Source organism: Grammomys surdaster, unplaced genomic scaffold (genome assembly GCF_004785775.1).
Source record: "Grammomys surdaster isolate TR1022 unplaced genomic scaffold, NIH_TR_1.0 126076, whole genome shotgun sequence".
NCBI classification, from domain to species: domain Eukaryota; kingdom Metazoa; phylum Chordata; class Mammalia; order Rodentia; family Muridae; genus Grammomys; species Grammomys surdaster.
In genome coordinates this window covers 7,290,186-7,307,528 of record NW_021620885.1, presented here as the reverse complement: position 1 = coordinate 7,307,528, position 17,343 = coordinate 7,290,186, and the positions used below count along the sequence as shown (strand labels likewise).

General features: G+C 38.7%; 1 protein-coding gene across 4 annotated transcripts in view; it reads left to right on the top strand.

Annotated features, from left to right (window-relative positions):
- Ppip5k2 (diphosphoinositol pentakisphosphate kinase 2) overlaps nt 1-17,343 on the top strand; it is a 63,650-nt gene that overhangs the window by 16,535 nt on the left and 29,772 nt on the right. For 3 of the 4 annotated variants that reach the window (XM_028755678.1, XM_028755677.1, XM_028755680.1), the window contains exons 7-17: nt 1,818-1,919; nt 3,521-3,682; nt 4,592-4,713; nt 6,210-6,311; nt 6,983-7,069; nt 7,983-8,058; nt 8,193-8,302; nt 9,311-9,396; nt 13,224-13,349; nt 13,465-13,586; nt 13,776-13,958. In XM_028755678.1, coding sequence (XP_028611511.1) covers nt 1,818-1,919; nt 3,521-3,682; nt 4,592-4,713; nt 6,210-6,311; nt 6,983-7,069; nt 7,983-8,058; nt 8,193-8,302; nt 9,311-9,396; nt 13,224-13,349; nt 13,465-13,586; nt 13,776-13,958 — 1,278 coding nt within the window. The remainder of the gene's footprint in view (nt 1-1,817; nt 1,920-3,520; nt 3,683-4,591; nt 4,714-6,209; nt 6,312-6,982; nt 7,070-7,982; nt 8,059-8,192; nt 8,303-9,310; nt 9,397-13,223; nt 13,350-13,464; nt 13,587-13,775; nt 13,959-17,343) is intronic. The other variant, XM_028755679.1, reaches the window with a different exon arrangement.

Below are 17,343 nucleotides of genomic sequence, written 5' to 3'. Positions count from 1 at the left end.
GAAGGAAGGAAGGAAGGAAGGAAGGAAGGAAGGAAGGAAGGAAGGAAGGAAAGAAGACTTTCTTTGAACCATGGTTCAAGCAAACTTAGGGATCCAGAGCAGTAAGAGCCCATTGTGGCAGAAGAGACCTAGTACAAGCTGCAGTCATGGCTGTGGTGACAGGAACATAGCTGAGAGCTCATATCTCTAACAACAAGAATGAAGTGGAGCTCTGACTGGAATGGCCTGCCTGAGGTTTATCCTCTCAAAGCCCACCCCACGGAGGCATTTCCTCCAGCCAGCCTGCACACATCTACAGAGCATCAATACCAATGGGCAGCAAGTGTTCAATACCCGACTCTGTGCGGGACGTTTCCCACACTACCACCACAGAAAGTGTAGTTACATAAAATTCTTGCCCTCAGAATCCAAAGAAAGGTACTGAATGTGTCTTCAGTCTCCCACCTGTGTTTCTGTCAGACTAGAAATGGACTTAAAGATATGCTCCCTTTTAGAGAAATTATATGGAAAAATTGTCAGATCTCACAAAGGTAATATTGGTAATTTTACTCATGTAAGTGCATACTTAATTGTTCCCATAATAAAATTAATGCAAATCGGATCTGAAATATAATGATATTATATTACTTTTTGGAATGACAGTGATTTTTTTTTAATTGGGTAGTTGGGAAATAAGCCTAATCCAGCATGCATTGGCAGGAATGCAGTCTCTTAGTAATGTATCAAGACTAGAGGTGGGCTCAGACAGTCATAGTTCTGTATGGTAAGGGTAAGCAAAGAGCTAGAAAGATGGCTCAGTGGTTCAGAGCATTTGCTGTCTCAGAGGACCCAGTAGGTTTTATCTCAAAGGGAAAAAAGGAAGACAAAGTTGAGAATACACTTAATACAATGGCTTGATGAACATCACAGCTTCGTTGTGTGGTGCACTGCAAGCCGGGTATGATTACTCTCACTTGTGAACATCTAACTGTTGCTGTCCCGCAGCATAGCTCACAAGCATCCGTAACTCCAGTCTAGGGGATTTGCTGCCTTCTGCCCTTCACAGGTACTGTGTACATGTGGTGCATTTACGTATGTGCAGGCAAAACGCTAATGCATGTAAAATAGAAATATGTCTTAAAACAGAATATAAATGCCCTTTAAATATCCATTATAGTGGCAAATATTAGAGAGTTAAAAATACCAAGTACAGATAAGACTAAGAAATTTAGGCCAGCTTATATATTTGTTTGTGAGACTCAGATAACATAGTTTCTAGAAGATTTGGCAGTGTCTGTCTAAGTACAGATATGAATAAACATGAACCTCCTAGCAGTTTCTTAGAAATATAACTACAAATGTGGCCTGTTTCCGTTGTAAGAGTGTTTAAAGCAGCAGTGTTGGATTATGCAAGAAGCCTGGCAAACAACCTAGACATAACTATAGAGTGAAGTGTTGTATATAGAGTGGAAGCTCTGTAGCAGAAATAAACAGACTCAACTGGTTTTATTTGTGCGTGTGCGTCTTGTGTGTGTGTGTGTGTTACATATATTTGAGGGAGTCCAGAGGAGGGCATCAGATCCCGTGGAACTGGAGTTACAGATACGTTGTTGTTAGCTGCCTGATATGGGTGCTGGGAGCTTGTACCCTCTGGAATAGCAGCCAGTACTCTTGATTTTTTTTTTCATTATATTTTATGCTTGTATGTAGCTTTTATGTTTAAGAAACAACTACAGCAGAGAATATATACTGCCAAGTAAAGGTTACATTTTAGATGTATTATAAAAATGAGGGCACCTCCCTGATTTTATGTTAATGGCTATATCTTTTCTCTCTAGATTGGCAGTAGAAGTAGTGTGTATTCCCCAGAAAGCAACGTGCGAAAAACGGGGTCATATATATATGAAGAATTTATGCCTACGGATGGTACTGATGTTAAGGTAGGATGTATTTAGGATTATGGCATGGTAGGATGACGTACAGATGCTCCTTGACTAATACTGAGTCATGTCTTGATAAACTCTGTGTTAACTTCAAAACTCCGTATGGTAGTGTATCCTAGAATCTCAGCAATCAGATGTGAGGCAGGAGGATCTTGAGTTTCAGGCAAACCTTTTCTACATACCCAGTTTCATTAAAAAAAAAAGGAAAGAAAAGTTGCTCTTGGTTGAGAATACATTGAATAAACATAATCTCATGACCATCATAGCTTCGATGCGTGGTGCACTGCATGCAGAACATGGTTACTGCTCACTTGTAATTACCTGACTGGCAAAAGCTACATCTAACTGCTGCTGTCCAGCTCATGAGAGAGAATGATACTGTGTTGTCACTGAACCAGAAGAAGTAGAAATCTGAGGAATAATTTCAGCTGGAAGTAAATCATTGTGGCATCATCTTTGTCAGATCAAAAACTCACACATTTAACTATCCTAAGATCATATAAATCATAGAGACCATATAGTTTTAGTTTATATTTTGAAGTTACCATTTATTTTAGAGAAAGGTAACTATTTAGCCTTTTTCAGTGTTGTTATTATTGGTACTAGGGATAGAATATAGGCCCTTCTGTGAGGTAGGCAAGCAGTCTAACACTGTTCTAAGAAGTCCAGCTTCTTGTTCTGTTTTGTATGGTAAATATCACTGACAGTTGGAAGTTCAAGAACTCCTTTTAAAGAACAGTGTTCTTTAAGGCTTAAAAGTAAAACACCCAGTATTGCAAAGATGACAGATTTTAGTGAATGTTATAAAGATGTTTAGGTCAAGTTTTAAATGCATATGATACTCTAATGGCTAATGATTAGGACAGTATCAGATTAGGTGAGCATCCTAGTGGCTACCAGTTTCCAAACAGTGATCAATGTCAGTGATATGTGGCTCTGGTAATGGTAATGTGATACAAAAATGCCATTGCACTTGGTAACCGAGGAAGCTTACCTTTCCCCAGCCTGCCTGTCTAGATGAGGCTGCTCTTTTTAAACTTATAGATCTCATCTTGAACTTGCCCTTTAAAAATTGTTGGTAGATTCTCATTGGCCACAGGATAATGTCCATGTTCATAAGACTGCCATACAAGATATTTCTTCCAACACATGCCATTCCAATCAATACAGTACATACTATACTGTTGAATTCCTTTCTCTTCCCAGAATGCCTTGCGTTGCTTCATTTCTCTGTCCTTTCTATTTATCACCTCTGTAAAAATGCCTTTCCTTGTTCTCTCACAAGATGAATTCCACACCCTTTAAAAAGTCTTGTAGACATTTCTTCTACAATTTAAGAATTGTATCTTTACATTTTAAGTACATGATGCTCAGTTTTGTACTTCAGTACAGAGAATAAAGTCTCATTATGCTGTGTAAGTAATTATGTATAATCTTTTCTGATATATTGAAAATCCTGGCATGTAAAATACAAAGGTATGCCTATTAATAATCTGGCATCTGAACTATTTTAAATAGATATTTTTTTTGAATTGATTAATTTCTGGTTATATATTTAACTGGCAATATAAATTATATATATTTAAATTTTATGAAAGGTTTATACCGTGGGTCCAGACTATGCTCATGCTGAAGCTCGAAAGTCTCCAGCTCTCGATGGCAAAGTCGAACGAGACAGCGAAGGGAAGGAAGTAAGATACCCTGTTATTCTCAATGCACGGGAGAAGCTGATCGCATGGAAAGTCTGCCTTGCTTTTAAGGTAAGATACTGTGCAAGTCATGCAGACCCTTGTATCCTAAGCTTTCCTTTTGGGTGCTAGACATTATTGGACTTATGATTAGAGGAGGAAGCTGAGGATGCAGTTAGTATATATGAACTCACATCTATGTATAGGCATTCTTGGGGGGCTAACATCACTTTCCTCACTTCCAGCATGTTCTTTGTGTATTATAGAAAAGTAATAAATCTTCTTCATTTACTCAAAACTTAAGGTTACAGAATAATACCACTAACTTGTATACTTAGTGGTAGTGCCTGACATATTCTTTTTTTAAAATTGGTGATAAATACTTTTTACTTTCATAAAAAAGGTTAAAAGTACTATTTGAATAAAAATGTTCTTCATTGTTTTGTCCTTTGACCTAATATATAGTAAAACTTGTTTCTGTGAATACTATATATGTTTTAAAGAAACCTCTTTGCTTTTTGTGTTTGTCTGTTCTCTCTTGTATGCTACTAATTTATCTAAATACTAGTATAGACTAAATATTCAAGTGGAAGTACTGCAACCTGCATTCACTGAAGGATGCATTTTATCTTTTTGGAGAAGGCCTATCCTAGATGGATAACATAAGCTAATTATATTATTGGTTATTAATAAAAGAACTACTTCTGTGTAGTAATTTTGTGTGAAGAATGATAATCTGTAGATAAGTTGTTATGCATTCTTATAAACTGTTTTATTGTACGTGGATTCCAAAGACTAATATTATTCATGATAAGGGAATAATCACATGGAATACATAATGCGTGTTCAGAGTACTCAAGGTTATTTATAACCATTTCTTTTTGTGATGCAAACATTTTTATATATTGTTCTTAAGAAATTAGAATAGAGAATCATAGTAGTTCCAATGATACCTTAAAATTTCTACCTTGTTTTGAATAGCAAACAGTTTGTGGCTTTGATTTGTTACGCGCCAATGGACAGTCCTATGTATGTGATGTCAATGGCTTCAGTTTTGTGAAAAATTCTATGAAGTACTATGATGACTGTGCAAAAATTCTTGGGTAAGCATTTACCACCATACTTCTGTGTGCCTTTGTGCACGTGTTAGCCATGGGAGCTTTTTAATCACTCAAGGGTAATATTCCATATTGATAAGATACCTGTAAATTGTGCCAGATTCTGAGTTGTGCTTTAGGTTATGAGGACAGCTTAATTAATAACATATTCCTAACCATTTCACATCATGGATTTTGCTGTAAGATAGGATTATTAGATACAACATTCCTCCATTTTTCCTATGTAATTGTATTTGACGTGTTTTGTTAACCTACTTAACATAAAATAAATGTTCATAAAATAAGATACTTGAGTCATAAACTTTGAAATTTAGGATGTTTTTCCTTGACTTCTTTCTGTATGTTCATTATTTGCTGTTCTAATAAGATAATCAAACAAATAGAAAAGAAAATATGTGTAGAAATGCCATTTTTAGATATCATTTGATTTAGAAGATTGATAAAGCAAAAAGTATCTCTAAGACTTTCTCAGCAGATATGAGGAAATCATTAGAGTCAGTTTTTGTACTGCACTTCAAAGGCATGAGCTTGTCAATAAAGAGAAATTGAAGGCACGGGTGTCTTACTTAATTTAGCATAAATACATGCTAAGATACAAGAAAGATAATATGTATGTATGAGAGAAAATGAGAAGAGGAAAGAGAAGACGAGAAGAGGAGGGGAAGGAGGAAAAGAGGGAGGGTGGGTTTGTGTGCACTGTGTAGAGATGGCTGTATCCATGAGGGTTCACATGTGTGCAGGAGCTTGTGGTGATGAAAGCACAACCTGATGCATCATTCTCAGCTACAATCCACTGCTTCTTGACATAGGATCTCCTGGTCTCTCTCTGGCCTGGAACTCCTACTGCCTTCCCAGCACTGGGCTTCCAGAAATACACACTACACAAATGGCTTTTCTTTTTCTGTTTTTTAAGCTGAGCATTGTATGGTTCAAACTCAGGATGTCATATTTGCAAGATTAGCACTTTACCAACTAAGAAGTCTCTCAGCCCTCAAATCAATTATTTAAGCATCTTTCACTAATCCTCTTATTAATAAAATATACTAATGGCTTGGTAGAAGTTATCATATTTAGAAAAATTTTGTCAGAGATCGAGGTCAGTGATGGCATACGTTGTGCACAAGGCTCTGGTTTCCATGCTCAGTATCTCACAGACACAAAGAAAAATAGCATAATAAGTATTTAATAGACAATTAATGAACAATAAAAAAATCTAACTGGAAACGTAATTAAAGCAACACATTTTATTTTCAAACTATATAAATTAATAACAAATATATGGCATTTTGTTAACGTGTTCAATCTAGATATCTAAGTTTTCATGATCAGGACTTGACTATAACATAATCATGACATAATCAGGGTAATATAACCATTTGATAGTTTGACTTAAATTCTTATGTTTCTTTATCATGACATAATTAAATACCCATATCTATCTTTGCATTAATTAATTTTTAATAATTCTTTTGGTCTTAAAGCAATATCGTAATGCGGGAGCTCGCACCACAGTTTCATATTCCCTGGTCAATACCATTAGAAGCTGAAGATATTCCAATTGTACCAACTACCTCTGGAACTATGTAAGTTTCAGTTACTCAGTTTTCATTCAGAAATTCCTTATGCTTTCCACATTAGTTTCTCTTATTATGGTAAAAAATTATTTCTGAATGACTATTAGTTACTCTATGTATTTTCATATGATTCAGTTTGAAGATGGGGGAGTTGATATGTTTTTACAAGGATATACTAAAGCTCAGACTATTGCATTAAGAACCATGCCTGAGCAAGTATAGAACCATATAATGAGGCCTGACCATGGGTGGATGCCCCTGGGATGTGTTCAGTGGTTTGCACTTTAAAAATTGAAATATAGCTCTTCACTTTAGCATACTGCTAAATATGTTTCTAAGTTGAATTATAATAATGTTTTTCTTAGATAACAAGATATAAGCATACAGATATGGCAGCCATCATATAACAGTTGCTTTTTGCTTTGATTAATGGCGTCTCTGTTGATAATTCTTCAGGGCAGATGTCTAATGAATAATGAAGCTCAGGTTAAGAGTCCATGTACTTTATCCCAGGTTACGGTCATCACCTCTGAAAAAGAAGGAGTACTATATAAAAATGACTCACTCCTCTCTGGCTTCTTCTATTGTAGGATTTGGTCTTCCAAAATTAAGTCAAAAGAAACCTTTGATGTTAGGGAATTAAGACCAGAGGTATTTTTCTTTTTCTTTTGTCACTATAGGATGGAACTTCGATGTGTCATAGCCGTGATACGACATGGGGATCGAACACCGAAACAGAAAATGAAAATGGAAGTGAGGCATCAGAAGTGAGTCTGAGGCAAACGCTCTGCTCAGGTGGGGCCTTAGCTTTTCTGAGTGATGGATCGCAATAGTTTTACGTACTATTCTTTTGATCGTGAAAATATTTAAACTACTGAATGTGCACAAACTCATTAAAATATTGGGTGTGTTAGCATCTAAAATTTATTGTGGGTATATCTGTAACTGTCAGTCTACCTGCCCTTCATTCATCATCATAAATATAGTCTACTTATTCTTAGTTTGTTTTTTTACATTGTACTGTGAGAAACACATCTCAGCATTCCAGAAGCACATTTGTAGAAAGGTCTCATTATTTCTGTTCAGTGTTTGATATGGAAGCCTGAGCCATTAAATATGTATTGACACCTGATGCATTGACAACAGACACTATTTTGTTTTTAATGGGGTGCTGCTTGCCTTGTGCACACATTTTCAAAGTAGGTATTGGTTTGATATGGTTTAGGTCTGCATTGAGTGTTACCAGAAAAAGAGGAGCAGATGCTAAGTGCAGTGAGTACCACGAAACACATGTACTTGTGTTTCAGAGATGGAAGCAGGAAGATCACTTGAGCCAAGGAGATAGATGCTGACTGGGAAAAATGTAACAAGATTCTTTGCCAGGGAGACAAAGTGGAGGAAACCTAAGGTTGAGTTAAAAGAAGAAATACCGATCTTATATTCAAAGACCTTATTCCTATATCTCTTATTTTATTTGGTTGACTATTTGGTGAGGGCTTTTGTTTACTGTTTTTGTTTTTTAATAAAGTCTTACTATGTTGCTCAGGCTGACCTTGAACTGATGATAGTACTGGATCAGCTTTCTGAATGCTAGGGTTATAGATGTGTACAACATTCTCAGCTTCATATCAGTACTATTAGTTATTGCAAATGACTAACTGTCTTCTATCCTTTTATAAGGTTTTTTGATCTTTTTGAAAAGTGTGATGGATATAAATCAGGGAAGTTAAAGCTCAAGAAGCCAAAACAATTACAGGCAAGTTTTTGTTGTTGTGGTGGTGGTAGTCGTTGGGATTTATTTGTTTGTTTGTTTTAATGTATGTTGCATTTAATTTTTTTATGGTGAAACTATATAATATAAAAATTTACACTCATTATTAACATGCATAGGAAGTCCTGGATATTGCACGGCAGCTTCTCATGGAGCTGGGGCAAAATAATGACTCTGAAATCGAAGAAAACAAGTCAAAACTTGAACAACTGAAGACCGTGTTAGAGATGTGAGTAACTCTTTTGGCCCTCTTCCTTACAATACAGTTCCTTTGTTTGGATTATGTGACAAAATATTTTATTATACTGAATTATTGTTTTAGTTTCCAATGTTAATTTCAATGAGAAAGCAAACAGCCCTGTACTTATACCTTCTTGAATACTTAGACTAAAGATCACATAGCAAACTGAATCTGAGATTCAGCCCTGTTTAGCTAAACAGTTTTAAACTCTCTATTCAGAAGTTGATACCCATCAGTATTTCTATTACGAGCTTTACGTGGGTAACCACTTCTCTTCTTATGTTCTGTAATGATACTTAAGTTGTACTTTGTTTTAAAACTTTTTTTTTATGTTTAAGGATTTCCTATATGCATACAATAAAGTGTTATGATAGCTACTTCTTGTTTCCCCCTTCAACCACCCTCCCTCCTCCACCAACACATCCTCTTCCTAACTGTATGATTCTTGTTAAGGCCAACTAGTGCCAACTGTGTGTGTGTGCGTGGCTATGTGGCATCTACAGAAGATTGAGAGACCTATCCATGATCGTATTCTGCAGGAAGAATGATTCTCTGTCCCCAGAAGCTGTCATCTAGCAATAGCCTCAGTAATGGTGGGGCCTGCAGAGTACCCTCCCTGCCTCCCCCTCCCCACCCCCCAACACACAGAATTTTCTCTGGCTTCATCTTGTGCCGGCAACCATGGCTGTTGTGAGTTCATGAATGCAGTAACTCAGCTCTGCTCACGCCAGCTTCTCCCAGCTCTCCTCACACAGGCCAGCTCCCATATGTATCTGCCTGTCTGTGCCCTGTATCTTCAGAATTGTCTGACTTTTATCAAACAGTTCCTAAATGGTCGGCTGTTGTTACTGATTTATGTTTGCTAGGTTATTTTTGAAGAATCCACCAAGGCAGTAGAAGAGAACTAGTTTTTATCTGTATATCTTAGTTTTTCTTTAGGAATTCAGTCAATACTTCATTAATGTATTACGCTCTAATCGACATTTTATTTTTCAGGTATGGTCATTTTTCGGGAATAAACCGTAAGGTCCAGTTGACCTACCTCCCTCATGGTTGTCCGAAAACGTCCAGTGAGGAGGAAGGTATATCATTTTTAATCCCTATTGCAATTATGTGTATGTAATAACTTATACTATAGTGGTAACTTGGGCCATTTTCTGCTCAATAACCTTTGGGATTGATGTACTGCTTAAAGAAACAACTAAAATCAGTATTTTATTAACTATGCTTCTACCCCTATAAAGATACTTTTTGTTTTGTTTCTGAGGTTATGATTTAGTTACATTTCTCCCTTCCCTTTCCTTCCTCCAAATTTTCCAAAATACCCCTTCCCACTCTCCTTCAAATTCATGGCCTCTTTTTTCTCTAAATACAAACCATTCAATCTGGACAATGATTCTTACATGTGTGTTTTCAGGGCTGACCACTTGGCACTGGACAACCAATTGGTGTGTTTTTCCCTGGAGATCCAGGACCCCATCTCCCACTCCCAGTTCCACTCAGTTGCCTGCATGCTTTTATAGGGTCAAGGCCTCCTGGGCCTTATCACGTTCAGCCTTCTCTATTCATTTATATCATCATCGTTCTGCTTAGATTTGGACAGCCATGCTAGTGAGACTTTGTAGATATAGCGTCTGCAGTTACTAGGAGACACAGTTTCACAGCTGACTCCCGGAGCCTCCAGCTCTTACAATCCCTTTGCCTTCTCTTCTTCAGTGTTCTCTTACAGTGTGGGAGTGCTTTGTAGACATAAATTGGGGAATGGGCTCCACAACTCTGCTTTGATTGGTTGTGGAGTTCTGTAGTGGCTTCTATCCTCTACAAAGAAGAGATTACTTGATTGAGGGTGAGAACTACACTTATCTGTGGATATAAGGACATGTGTTTATAGATCATTGTTAGGGATTGTGCTGATTGAGTGAATTAGTGGTTGTAGATTCTCCTCCATTAACTGTGACTTCACTAGCACAGAATAGTTAGCTCTGTTTCCTAGTTCTAGTCATGTTATCCCTCAAGTTGAGCAGGCCTTAGGTACAATTAGAAAAGAACACACATAGTATGCACTCACTGATAATTAGCTACTAGCCCACAATATGCAAGATACAACTCACAGACCACATGAAGCTCATGAACAAGGAAGACCAAAGTGTGGGTGCTTTGGTCTCTTAGAAAGAGTAGCAAAATATTCAAGGGAGCAAATATGGAGACAAAGCGTGGGACAGAAACTGAAGGAGAGGTCACCTGGAGACTGTTCCATATGGGTATCCATCCCATATGTAGTCACCAAAGGTAGACGCTGATATGGATGCCAGGGAGTGCATGCTGACAGGAGCCTGTATAGCTGTTTCCTTAGAGGTCTGCCGAGCCTGACATATACAGAGGTGGATGCTCACAGTAACCATTGGACTGATTATGGGGTTCCTAATGGAGGAGTTAGAGAGAAGACTGTAGGAGCTGAAAGGGTTTGCAGCCCCATGAGGAGAGTAACAATACCAAACCAACCAGAGCTCCCAGGGTCTAAACCACCAGCCTGGGAGCACATAGGGAGGGACCCATGGCTCCAGCTGTATATGTAATGGAGGATGGCCTTGTCAGGCATAGGTGGGAGAGGAAATCCTTGGTCCAGTGAAGACTGGATGCCCCAGTGTGGGGGAATTCATGGGTGGGGAGGTGGGAGTGGGTGGGTGGCTGGGGGCACATCTTCATAGAAGCAGGAGGAGGGGGTATGGGATGGGGGTTCGTGAGTGGGTGGGGGAATGGGGAAAGGGGATCACATCTGAAATATAAATAAAATATCCAATAAAAAAGTAAATATTTTTTTAAAAAAAAAAGAAAACAGAAAACACTGAAGGAAAAAAAAAAAGCTGTTGGTTACTCCCACGGTATGCATGCCACCACTGCACTCTGAGGGTTATTGTGACCATTACTGCACACTTAGGATTATTGTGTCTGTGACTGTACCCATAGGGTTATTGTGACAGTGACTGCACCCTTAGGGTCATTGTGACTGTGGCTGCACCTTTAGAGTCATTGTGACTGTGACTGTACCCTTAGGGTTATTGTGACTGTGACTGCACCCTTAGGGTCATTGTTACTGTTACTTAACCTTAGGATCATTGTGACTGTGACTGCACCCTTAGGGTCATTGCCACTTGTTTATGTAGTTCATAGGCGTCATACCTGGTTGAACTGTTGGTTGCCTCACTCTTTGGAAAGCTTGCATGGCTTTCTGTATCATGAAAGCTAGTTCTTAAGGATGGCTCTTTCAGATCAGTTCCAGCCTAGTAGTCTCTAGGCCCTGCATCTGAAGTTCATGCAGGACCTTCTTCTGGGGCAGTAACCAAAGACAACAGCACTAGACTATATGTTTTGGGACTCTATCAGACAGCATTGGCCAGCTGATCAAAAGCAGGCTTCTCCTGTCTAATATTGAGGCTTTCGTTGGGTATTCTTTGGTTCTTGGAGGGAGCACCATCAGCCCAGATGAGAAAAGTTCCCTCTATATGTTTTTTTATACATGGAATCACATGCGTGATAGGTTTTGTGGGGTATGTGTAAATTGCTAATGGGATGACTGGCTTTTTCAGAGTCTCTTTTGTTATTTTGCCCACCTCCCTCAATAAGGAGCCCCACTTCCCATCCGGTCCCTTGTACCCTCTGTTCCCTTTATTGTCCTCCAGCCCCACTCTGTATCCCTCCCTCCCTGTGAGCCCCACCATTTCTAATTTCCCTACAAGTGGTCTGGGAAAAGGGGGTTTTGGCTTTTTATTCAAATTTAAGTTAAAAGTGAATTTTGTTCTTTTTTTAAGCTCCTCAGGACTCTTTTCTCCAGGGTTATTTCTGAAAGCCTTTTACCTACAACTTAGTAGATCCTGTTTTATCCATTTTTGGTAGGAGATGACAGCACATACAGGAAAAAACCTCGAAATGTATGAAAAAAAAAAACATTGGAAAGTATACATAGCCAATGTGTTTCTAAAGTATCTTGATATTTTGTTCTAAAATTTAAATTTAAGTCCAGTATTTATTTACCTAGATAAGGTTGGTCTCCTAATACATAAAATCCAGAAAGAAAAGCAATGATTCGTGCAGCTCTTTCATGCATAATATTAATAATACAGGACAATAATACAGAATGTGTGAGTGTGTGTGTGTGTGTGTATGTGTGTTAGAGGTAGGTCTCGTATGTACCTTACATGTGTCTTGAAGATAACTATCCCATATTTGAAATGATTTTGTACATGGGAAAAATTTCCTTGTGAGGAATTTGAATTTGCTGCATCATGTTAGCTTTTCAAGCTTGCGAGAGCTGTGACTTTCAGATGTTTGGCTTAGGTATGTTCTACACCTACTGGTTTCTCTAGCCTGTCTTACTGGCAGAATGCTTTCTTCTGAGTTTCCTTTTTAAACTGGTAATCAAGAGTGAGCATACACAGTGTTAGCTTATCAGTCTGCTGGAAAACATGTAAATAGACACACCTTTTAAAAGTAGTTCGCAATGCGTATTGAAAACTTGAGCACCTGTCCTGTGCTTTAACCTTAATTCTGCTCTCAAGAGGCTTTGCCCCAAGACAAGCAGGTGACTGGAGCAAGGCAGAGCTGTCATTCTACCTCCTTATACCAGCCTGTGTGGAAGCTCTGACTACCTCAGATATAAATACAAGTTTGAATGTTTCACTTTATGTGTTTAACATTTCCAATCATCTCCATGATCAAGAGCAATAGGGTTTATTTCTTATATCAGTGCTTTTGATCAAAAATGTTCTGGGAGAGATGTAATAATACAAATCAGGGTTCAGGCTAAAGAGCTAATCTTGAGATTAAAGGTCAATACTGAGACCTGTTTAGATACTGGTTTAAATGTTATTATGCTTGATAACATTTATTTAATCACTCACCTCTGTCTTAGATAACCGAAGAGAGGAGCCATCCTTACTTTTGGTTCTAAAATGGGGAGGAGAACTGACCCCTGCAGGCAGGGTTCAGGCTGAAGAGCTGGGAAGAGCTTTTAGGTGTATGTACCCTGGAGGTCAAGGTAAGCACTGTCATTTGACTATATCTGTACACTTTACCTTGTGATAGTCTCAAGCATTTGTAGAAGTACTGCAAAACAGAAATATAGCTTAAGTGATGTGAGGATTTGTTTTCAGGAGATTATGCAGGGTTTCCTGGTTGTGGTTTACTCCGACTGCATAGCACCTACAGACATGACCTCAAAATATATGCCTCTGATGAAGGGCGGGTCCAGATGACTGCAGCTGCTTTTGCAAAGGTACAAGCCGCTTTATAATTGCTATAAATCTTAAATCAAGCCATTGCTGACAAAGATAAAGTACAGTATTAGTAAAGTTGACCTATGATGAGTAGCTTATGCATGATAACATTTAGCATCTTGTGAAATTACTAGGATGGGCTGTGATTTTGAATATGTGGAAAACATTGACTCTTTCTTTGTACTTAGGGTCTCTTGGCTCTAGAAGGAGAGCTTACCCCCATTCTTGTTCAGATGGTGAAAAGTGCAAATATGAACGGCCTTTTGGATAGTGACAGTGACTCTTTGAGTAGCTGTCAGCAGCGTGTGAAAGCGAGGCTCCATGAAATACTTCAAAAAGACAGAGATTTTACAGCCGAAGACTACGAGAAGGTAGGTCTCAGCGCTTCTCCCCTCAGCCTGTGCCTGGCAAGTTCAACTGGACTCTTGGTATTTCCACTTGTACACGGGTCATTAATAATCTCCACTGTGTAGTAGTCTATTTGAAGTGCTGGCATACTTTGTGTGTAAAGAATCACATGATAATGCTTTGTGATCCTGTTGAGGTTACTTTGCCTGTTGCTGTGATAAAATGCCCCAACAAAAATAAGGAAGAAAGAGTTTCATTTGGTTCCAGCCCCTTGCGTCAGAGATGACACAGCAGTAGGAGCTTGAGGCAGCTGGGCACATTACTGTCACAGTCAAGAAGCAGACAAGAATGAATGTTTGTTTATCTGAAACTTCTCTCCCCTTTATATAGCCCAGGAAAGGTGATGCCCGCTTCTTCAGTGGGTCGTCTTACCTGAGGTAACTCAGCTAAGATAGCCTATGTGACTGTGGTCTCTGCTCTGTTCTCTCTCCCTCTTTCACGTGTGTGTGTGCATACACGTCTGTTTTGGGTGGTGTTTTTTGGGTTTTGATTGTTTGGTACCCTTTGAGAAATGTTAAAACCAATCATACCTTGTAGGCTTTCATCGCCAACCCTACTCGGCCTGCAGAATTTACTTTGCTGCACCATATTTTATTTTATGAAGATCCTGTAGTTTACGATGCATTCAACTGATTGCAATGTAAGGCTGTTAAAATTATTGCTGGCATGAACATCCTGTTTCTTGTAGATGTATTCTGAGTGAAGATGTAAACCATGGTGTGCTCATTCTGTATTACTGGGTAAAGTCCAACTGTTTTCCAAAGTGTGGGCCAGTTAAGACTCAAAGTCTGAAAGCTGCCATAGCATCACATGCTCCTCGCTCAGGAGTCTCAGGCTAGCTGATGCTCGGTTTGGAACGTAAACCTACAATATCCCTTTTCATTTCTTTCAAGTTTACTGCTCAGATGTTCTTTGTCGTGAGTTCTTAAATATCTTGTCCTTTTTTTCTTAGCTGCTTGGTGCCTGTTTTTCAGTGAGAGACGTTCCCCCTCTGTTATTTATGTTACTGTTATTGATAAAATCTTACCAATCTTGATACAGAAATTGATTTTTTTTGTAGGGTGTGAGAGTAATATGTGAAAGTCTGTTTCAGCTTTATTTAGCACTGTCTGAAGAGGATCTCTTCCTACCCTCCTGCAACAGTGTTTATCAGCTGGACATTATGTTCCGTCCTCTGCACTGTCCGTTGACCATTGTGTACTAATAACGTATAAAGCCCTATGCCTTCTACACAGACTCCTCTTTTTTGGGGATGTCTCAAATTTCCATATAAGCTTTACAGTAAGCTTATTAAAAATATTACTGTGATTTTTATTTAGCTTGCATGAAATCTTATTTACATATCTTGGGCAGGTTCATAACATGTAAAAATTTGATAGCACATTTATTTAGATCCCTTAAGATTTTAAATAGTGTTTTCAATGATAATCAATTTACTGTGTAGTATTTCCTATTCTTACTTCAGCTGAGGTAAATGGTATTTTTTTTTCTTTCTTTTTTTTTTTTATTGGATGTTTTATTTACATTTCATATGTTATCCCCTTACTCCAGTCCCCCCCGCCCAGGAACCCCCATCCCTTCACCCCTCCTCCTGCTTCTCTGTGGATATGCCCCTACCTACCCCCCAACTCCTACCTCCCCACCCTCAAATTCCCACCCACTGGGGTGTCCAGCCTTCATGAGACCAAGGATCTCTTCTCCCACCTATGCCCGACAGGGCCATCCTCCCTTACATATACAGCTGGAGCCATGGATCCCTCCCTATGTCCTCCCAAGTTGGTGGTTTAGACTCTGGGAGCTCTGGTTGGTTGGCATTGTTACTCTCCTCATGGGGCTCCAACAGTCTTCACTTTAACACCTCCATTGGGAACCCCATGATCAGTTCAATGGTTAGCTGTGAGCATCTGCCTCTGAATATGTCAGACTCTGACAGACCTCTAAGGAGGCATCTATATCAGGCTCTTGTCAGCATGCACTTCCTGACTTCCACATCAGCATCTACCTTTGGTGACTGAACATGGGATGGATACCCAGGTGGAATGGTCTCCAGACAGCCCCTCCTTCAGTTTCTGTCCCACACTTTGTCACCATATTTGCTGTAAATGGTATTTTTAATGCAGTTGACTGTGACAGTACTTGAAAATGTTTGTTCCTGCCGGGCAGTGGTGGCACATGCCTTTAATCCTAGCACTTGAGAGACAGAGGCAGGCGGATTTCTGAGTTTGAGGCCAGCCTGGTCTACAGAGTGAGTTCCAGGACAGCCAGGGCTACACAGAGAAACCCTGTCTCAAAAAATCAAAAGGAAAGAAAAGAAGAGAAAAGAAAAGAAAATGTTTGTTCTTTGTTTTGATATAGAAGTATAGTTTTTAATATTAATATACCATTAATCTGAGCTATTTCTCAGTTTTTATAGTTTTTTTTTCTTGCTTTGCTTTGATACTTACAGTTCTATTAGACAGAAGGAATTCTTATTGGTGGTCTTGAAGAGCATGCAGTCTTCCTGCCTGAGCCCCCTGAGGCTGGGACTGGTGGGGTACACCACCACACTTGCCTTAAAATTGCATTTTTTTTTTTCTGGTCACTCGCTCAGAGGAAGATTTAGTACTTGTCTATTAGGTTTGACTTTTTCTCTGCTTCTGTTGTTGTTGTTTTGCTTTTGAAATTACCTTTTAAAAAAATGAAATTATATGTGGGTTTTTTGGGTTTTTTGTTTGTTTGGTTTTTTTGCTAAGTTAATGTCATGAAAATGCTTTGTTCCTAGAATAATCTCAACTTATAATATAAAGTTTATATGGTATTAATTTTTATGGCTTGAAATTTGGCATCTGTAGTCATGAATTCATCAGTCTTCTTCACTTTTGTTGAATCTTCATTTCCTTGTCAGTAATATGCTAGAATGATGAAAAAATTAGCAAGGAACTCCTTCCCTACTTGGGGAGAAGGATTTGTGTACAGCTACTTCAAAATTATTCTAAATACTGTGAAGTTAGTACTAAACAGTAAGTACTGTTAAATAGTGAGTACTACTAAATCCTGTGGAAACTTCTTGTGTGACCTTTGTAATTAACAAACTAAGAATAGGTCAGCACCTACCTGTCTGTTAGGTCTGTGTCAGAAGTTGTTCTGACTCCATCTGAGTTCTCCGCAGTGTATGTGGAGTCTGTGGAGTTCTGATTTACAGCATTGTGCCTTCTCCCTCTCCTCATCAGCCTCTCTGTCACTGGTCTACGTCGTCGGTAGTCCTCCGAGGTGTTATTTACATGTCTGTTTCTCTGAACTTGACTGCCTTCTTGGTTTTATTCTTAGTCACATCATTAATTATAACACAAAATGCTCCTGGTTAATGTA